General features: G+C 46.0%; 1 protein-coding gene across 2 annotated transcripts; it reads left to right on the plus strand.

Annotated features, from left to right (window-relative positions):
* The first annotated feature begins 318 nt into the window (after window positions 1–318).
* On the plus strand, window positions 319–6731 carry LOC310923530 (smoothelin-like protein 2). Of its 2 annotated transcripts, none has more exons than XM_083885497.1 (3): window positions 319–1061; window positions 5818–5908; window positions 6620–6639. In XM_083885497.1, exon 1 carries the CDS (start codon window positions 583–585, stop codon window positions 1018–1020), a length of 438 nt encoding a protein of 145 aa, XP_083741623.1. In that variant the 5' UTR covers window positions 319–582; the 3' UTR covers window positions 1021–1061; window positions 5818–5908; window positions 6620–6639. The 2 variants fall into 2 exon arrangements, 1 of the variants encoding a protein (XP_083741623.1); XR_014592614.1 differs by lacking the exon at window positions 319–1061 and adding an exon at window positions 1277–1686 and having other exon boundaries at window positions 6620–6731.
* The last annotated feature ends 548 nt before the right edge of the window (window positions 6732–7279 follow it).

Here is a 7279-nt window from a genome sequence, read left to right on the forward strand (position 1 = left end):
TTGCCCCCGAGTTCCCGCGAAAGAGACAGCCTGTGCATACTTTCACATGGTCATCGACCAAGCAACTTGGGAAGGCTCTGGTACTAACCGCTCCTCCCCTCGTTCTGTCTCTCTCCTATTCCTTTCCAACCCACATCTCCCACTTCTTCCTTCACCCAGCCCGGCGCTGGCGCCCGCTTCGTGCCGTCTCGCTCCCGCGGCCCCACACCGCAGCCCGCAGCGCCCGGCCCTCTCGGGCCCTAAAGTCCCTGGGCAGCTGTGAACGAGCCCGTGGCCCCGCCCCTTCTCCCGGCTTGTTCCACCATTGCCTCCCCAAATTCCATCTCCCCCTCTGAAGGAGTGAACGCGGAGCGGGGCGGACCTTGCAGCCGCGCCACTCGCGCCGCTTCTGTGCCTCCTGCGCCCCAGGAGAGCGGGCCGTGCCCGGCGGCGCCGGGGGCCGGGTCAGGGCCGCCAGGAGGCACAGGGAGCTCTCGAAGAGAAGGACAGGCGGCGGCGAGCGGGGAGACGATCAGGCTTCCGCCGCTGGCCGCTCCCGAGCCCCTCCGTCCTTGCCCGCGTAGCCTGCGGCCCGTGGACACCATGGCCGGCGAGATCGAGGATCTGAACAGCCGGGAGGCTCAGACCGTCTGTGACGGCCTGGGACGCTATGAGGACATGCTGCGGGGCGCCGTCCGGGACATCCATGTGGACATCCAGCTGTTCAAGCAGGGGGTAGGCCGGCAGGTGGAGGAGGTGCTGCGCCTCGCCAGCCCCCTGGCACACGCTGTCTCTGAGCTGCAGCAGGAGAACCTGCGCCTGCGGGTACAGCTGGAGCGCCTGTCTCGGCAGGTGGAGGCCCTGGGCCGGTCGGCGGGGCTGCCGCAGGACTGGGTGAACGAGGCGGCCGTGGGGCCCGGCTCGCCGGAGCAAGGTTCGGCCGACGACACATTCTCCAGTCGTGCCAAGCTAGCGGTCGCTGGCCAGAGCCAAGTAAGCGGCCTGGGAGACGGCAGGAGGGAGGGCCAAGGGCATGCATAAGAGGATACTTCACGACTGTTGCCAGACTGCGTTGGCACGGGGTAACGTTTAAGGACACGGAGTTCCTCTTCTGCGACGCGGGGTCAGTGGTAGCTAAACTCGCACAGACGTAGTCAGTCATTCCTCCCAGTGATAAAACTTCCTGCAGTGTAACAGAACGTTGTAACGTGTGGCGCATAGAAACACCACTTAGTGGAAAGCTCATCTGGTACTGAGATGTTTTATGTAATCCTTTTTCAGTGTCTGTCTCTGCGAGAAGAGTTGAGAGTTCCTGTGCAAACCTTGATGCCAGGAGAGTACTACCGGACAGTACGCTGTGATTTGGGCACATAAAACCGGGGTACCAGAGACTTGGCTTTCACAGATGACAGCTTGTTTAGACAGCTTGTTTAGGTCCTCTTGGTTAAGCATGTCTTGAGGGGGGTTTAAGACTGTTGAAGCTTAAAAAACTGGTCTGCGGTCTATGCAGACTTGGGGTTAAAAAGTAAAAGCTTGGAAATTAAATTCACTAGAATTGGGAATGAGCAGAGTCTGTATTGCATTCCTACCCTCTTCATTCCTACTGACCCGTGAATGCGGACATTGGGCTTCCTACCTCTGGGTAAAAGGTAAAGCTGCCGTTTGATACATTGTAGAAACTGCCACTTTTCCCCCCATGTGAAAAAGGTAAACACCATCCATACAATTTATAGACTGCTTCCTTTCTGTTCTGCGGAGCTATCCACGCTTGCTTATATTGCAAGGAATAGGTGTAAGCTGGGTGATACGGAAGGGACAAGGGATTGTTGTTCCCCGTTCCATTTCACGGTCTAGTATACTTCCCAGTATGGAGAATCTCGCGTCAATGTTACGGTAATGTCCAGCTTTAGGTATCCGTGTCCATGTTAAAGCTCAGTATGAGCTTTTGTTTGTGTGAGTACCCTCCTGCTTTGCTTTGAGGGTTCAGGGAAGATCAATTAGGTGCTGATCGTTATTCAGTGCCCTCCCAACAATTTAGGTTGGAGAAGTTCCCAAGTTAGCAGAGCTGACCAAAAGGGAATTTCAGTACTGAGAACTATGGGAGGTGCCGCTACAGCTATACACACCAAATTTGTGCAGTGAAAACATGAATTTGTGGGTCAGGTTCTGATGTGGCTGCACACAAATGGCAAAAGAGCGAGCTTTGGTTGCTGTGCCAGTCACCTGCGTTCTCTGTAATGAACACTGTTCCTTCAGTTGATTCCAGTTTCTGGTTATATGACCAAAACATTTCAAATGGAATAACATAAATGGCACTGTGTATGTTTTCAGAAACACGAATATCTATGGTAAAACTGATGATACTTTTATCTTAGTAAATACTTCTACGTAAGTGTGAGATATGAGAAGCAAATAATACTGACCTGGAAATAGCAGCAAACCAAGACGAGCTCTTTTGCTCCCGAAAAGATTTATCAGTTGAATTCCTTTTTACTGTGTGGTTGATGCAGCATTAATTAGATACTGGAGATTCTGAGCATCTTTGGTATCTGAACCATTATTTTCTAATATTGCTAGATTTTTTCATGGTAATTTAACTGGGGGGGAAAAAATGAATCCAGGGAGTTCCAAGCATAGTTCAGAAGTAAGGACACAAATCTCCATTTAATTTTAATCTGGGCAGTTTCTGCTATGATGTCCTCGAAAGCTGTTATACAGTGGTCTAAAAGCTGGTTTAGGTGGAATTTTAAATGGCCATTAGCTGTTCTGATTTGGAGGTGAGTCTTCCTGTTGGTTTGATAGAAGCCTTCAATTCAGCTCTCTTAACTAGACCAGAATCTTGAGAGCTGCTTCCACAAAGGTGGAAAATAGGAGATATTTGAAGAGTTAGTTTTGAAAATCTGGATCGTGGAGCCATACCTGAGCTACTGAGCACTTACAAAAGAAGAGTTTTGATATCTTTTTTGTTGTTCTTGATCTGATTTTACATTTTGGCAGGAGCTTTGCAAGTTATGATATTTCCGTAGTTTTTGTGATTGAGTGTGATGCCTTTGTTAAGAGGGAGGACTAAAAGTACTTTAAGGGTGTTCTGTTTTAAAACCGTCAGAGAAGTTTCTGTCTGTTGGACAGACGGCTGCAGAGAGTCTGCCTGCAGTGGTCAAAGCTGCAGAGAGAGAGAGATAGCTGGCTATGACCACCTATGAAGGTCTAAACGAGTATTTCCCATTGGCTCCCTGGTGACCCAATGGCACCCAGCAGTTAGTCAGCCTGTGAGTAACTGCATAAGACGTGACTCAGGTGTACATAATGACCTACGTATTTCCAGCAAAGATAAGCTTAGAGAGCTGGAGTTGTTCAGCCTGGAGAAGAGAAGGCTTCAGGGAGACTTCATTGCGACCTTTGAGTACTTTAGGGGGCTTACAAAAAGGGGGGTGAGGGACTTGTTTTTGTACAGGCAGATAGCAACAGGACGAGGGGCAATGGTTTTAAACTGAAAGAGGGTGGGTTAGATTGGTTGTTAGGAAGAAACTGTTCATTCAGAGGGTGGTGAAGCACAGGTTGCCCAGGGAAGTTGTGGATGACCCATCCCTGTCAGTGTTTGAGGCCAGAATGGGCTCCCGAGCAACCCGATCTGATGCGTGGAATCCCTGTGCGTGGCAAGGGGTTGAAACAGGGTGATCTTTACTATCCCTTCTGACCCAAACCTTTCTGTGGATGTACTTCTCCTAGATAAACAGCATTTCTAGAGCCGATGACTTTTATTGTGACCCTTGTGGTAGCTGGTGGTTTTATGAAAGACACTGAATGACTGAAATCTCTCATTTGAGAGAGTAGTATCATTTGTGTCTGTCATCCTTCTAGAAATTGACCTTGTTGTGGACAAAATCTTGAAGACATAACAGACATGCACCTTAGAGGTTCAGCGAGGAAATAAGTGATATTTCTTTTGTTTCTAATCTTGTGATCTGGCGCTTACTTTTTCTGAACGTGTTGAGTTTTTGCCACTGGCTTGCAATAATTGCAGCTTCCGGTTATGGATCTCCAAAGTTTATACTTCTTTGCAGCAAAGAAGGAATTCCAGCAGCCCTACAACTATGGAAAGTCTTATCATCCATTACGTGGAGATCTGAGCTACACAGAGATTAGTTCTGCAAGCAGGCTTGGATAAGGCATCTGAAATATTAGTGTTCACTTTCTTTTCTTCAACTTGACCAGTTCTTCGTGTTGTTGTCACATGAGTTGTACAAATGAGTGCTTTTTATTATGAAGTACAGATATATGTAGTTATCACTCTGCTATTTATAATCTATGTGACCACCCCTGATAGAAGTGTTGCTAAACACATGGGTTTGTCAGAATCTTGGCATCTCCAAAGTGGATTTTGAAAGTACTTCAGCCTGACACCACTAAATGCACATCAGAATCTGATCCCACTGTTCTGTCAGCACGTGGGCCTTCTTCCCCATCCTCCAGCCTGGTATCAGTTTATCTTTTGGCACCGTTAGCCAAACCATAGCGGTCGGGTTTGCATGAAATAAGGTAATGCAGGACTTGTCATTGCATTAGAAAGCCAGTGCAGTGTGTAGAATGCTGCGTGACCTTTGCAATGACTATGTCGTTTGACGATTTTACTCACCCACACCTCCCCAGCTTATAAAAGTAGATTGATGTTTACAGCCTGCACAGGCATTCTTCACATTCAGGTCATAATGGCTGACATGAATGGCTAAACGGTTCTAACTGTATACCATGGGTAGATTCTAGGGAGCTGCATTAGCTATGCTTTACATTTCAGTTGTGAATATGGGCAATAATTGTTGACTGGGATCTCAATTGCGCTAAATGCAGCAATAAAAGCTCCGAAGTCCTGACTCTGCATGGTTTCTATAACTAGTATTTGTTGTAATTCTCTCAATCCTGGCAGCTAGTGATAACTGAATGTATTCTCACATAGTACCATTTTCTTGATAAATACAAAAGTTTCAAAATAGTTGGGTTTTTTCCAGAATTTAAAACATGTTGATGCAACTACACAATCAATGAGACTTTTTGTGAACTGCGTGTTGGAGAATTTCTCACTACTAATTGTAGCTCCTGCTTCTTGGAAACTTAACTGCAGTAATCATGCATCCGTGAAGCAGTTTTCTTCTTCCTTTAGTTATGCAGCCAAAAATTGCGCAGTTTCTCGTGGTTTAATGTTCCGCTTCAACCCCCCAAAAACCCCCAGCCCAGCCAGCCAAAAAACTCAAACAAAACCCAAAAAACAAAACGGCAACTTCCCACTAAACCCACGAAAAAATTCCTGGCTGATTTTTCTGGAATTATATTGACAGACATTATGAGGAAAATTTATGCTTTTCCCAGGAAAAAAAAGTTATCCTTACAGAAGTTACAGATTATAATATAATATGTAATGTGCTAGGACTGGAATTACTTTGTAATGCTTGTACAATATGTTTTCACAGTGTAATTTCTTTCTGCAGCAAATAGAAAAAAAAATGCAGAGCAGTATTCCAGGCAATCTCAATCAATTTCTCCACTGTTACACAAGGTCTTCTGTTTATCACCATCACAGTGGATGGTGATACCTTTATCTAATAAAAGATAACACCTCCTAGGTGCTTGGGGTCTGTTAAGGACAAGTGTGTGAAGATTGATTTAAGTTATGCATTGCCAATGTTTTGTATGCAGCCTTGGCTCCTGGGGTTTTTTGTTCCTTTCTTATTTTGAGGTCACTTGCATGAGGAAGATCTGTTCTTGGCAGGTGTTTCTGGATACTCTTCTCACTTTTGTTGCCGTTTGAAATTTAGTTGCCGTGTCTGTTGTCTGTTCTGACAGAGCGTAGACCTGGATGACCACCAGAAACCTGAGTTTAGAAGAGTGTTTAGTTCTTCCATCATTGAAAATGGGCATCGATCTTCATCATCAGGTAGGAACAGGGCATGAAATGAAGCATCACTGCCTGTAAAGTACACGATCTTGTCAGTCATAGAGCAAATCTCACATTTGGGAAGGGTTAGAATTTGCTGTAGTTTCAGGATGGATATTGTCCTGTGGCGCCGACACTTTATTTCATAATTTCGAGTTTAATGTTAAAACTTTGGCTTTACTGTAAAGCATGTGCTATAATGTTTCATAAATTAGAGGCTATTACTGCTGCATTAACTTGAGACACGAGTGATAAGGCCTGCTATGCTGGGTGCCATTGTAGTCTTGCATCCAAAACATCTTGCAAGTCACCCCTCCGCTTCCATCATCCGTCAGCGGAGGAAGGACTTAACCATCTCCAGTTTAGAGAGTCATACAGTGTTTCGAAAAACCATGAAAAGAACAAAAATGCTGCTTCCTTAACAGGGGCAGGAGATTGGGAGCGAGGGCTGCGCAGAGGAAGAGAAGCTCACTGAATGCAAATGCTAGTATATTAATGATCTATAGACATTGTTCCTGCTGAGATTCACGTAGAGTAAGTTTGATAGCTGCTAGGATCACTTGCACTAGGGTTGTTTCTGCTACATAGATGGTACAATGTTTCACAGGGGATTAAATCCAATGATTTGTAAAATGTTGCCTGGACATTGGCTTGTAACTTTGTTACAAATCTGCAAGCAAATTTTCTGCCTCTCTCCCGTTTTTTATTCAGGTCAGGCAAAAGTCACTCGTGAACTGACCTGTTTTCAGATGTCGGAACCTTCTTCCCCTGAAGCCCATGCCCCTGCAGTCACCTTACAGATGCCCCACCTTCCTGTTACTGCAGTAACCAGGACATCTGAGAAGTTTTCAGGAGAGAACATCCGTCCAACAGGAACAACTAATACATCTTCTTGCCTGCTGGGACAGGGCAAGAGCACAAATACAGTGGGAGTGAAGTCTTCCAACCAGCCAGGTAAGAGAGAAAAATAACATGCTGAAGCTGCATCCTGCTTCCTTTCTTCAACTGGTGCTGTGAATATTGTTCTGTGACCTAGTGGTAACTATGAAACCTTGCTTTTATGGCTAAATATCCCATTGTGGGACACTCCAGTTTGGAATACTGTGGGTCCTAGCTGGAGCTTTCGGCTGTAATGCCACATCCGCAGACTATTTTTGTGCCTAATGTAGTTGAGTTTTGCGTGAAGCAGATACTGCGGCATACTGACTGAATTCAGTAAGTTACCGAATCTCTTAAACGTGCCCAGCTCTTTTAATGAAATTTGTAGACATTTTTAGTGCTTTGAGACTGGAGGCCCTGTGAGAAGTTAGGCAGCTATTTGGCTAAGAGGTTCCAATAGTCATCTGGAGGAAGGAATGACTGACAGCAGTC

The sequence above is a fragment of the Zosterops lateralis genome (genome assembly GCF_965231275.1).
Source record: "Zosterops lateralis genome assembly, contig: HAP1_HAP1_SCAFFOLD_94, whole genome shotgun sequence".
Classification (NCBI taxonomy): domain Eukaryota; kingdom Metazoa; phylum Chordata; class Aves; order Passeriformes; family Zosteropidae; genus Zosterops; species Zosterops lateralis.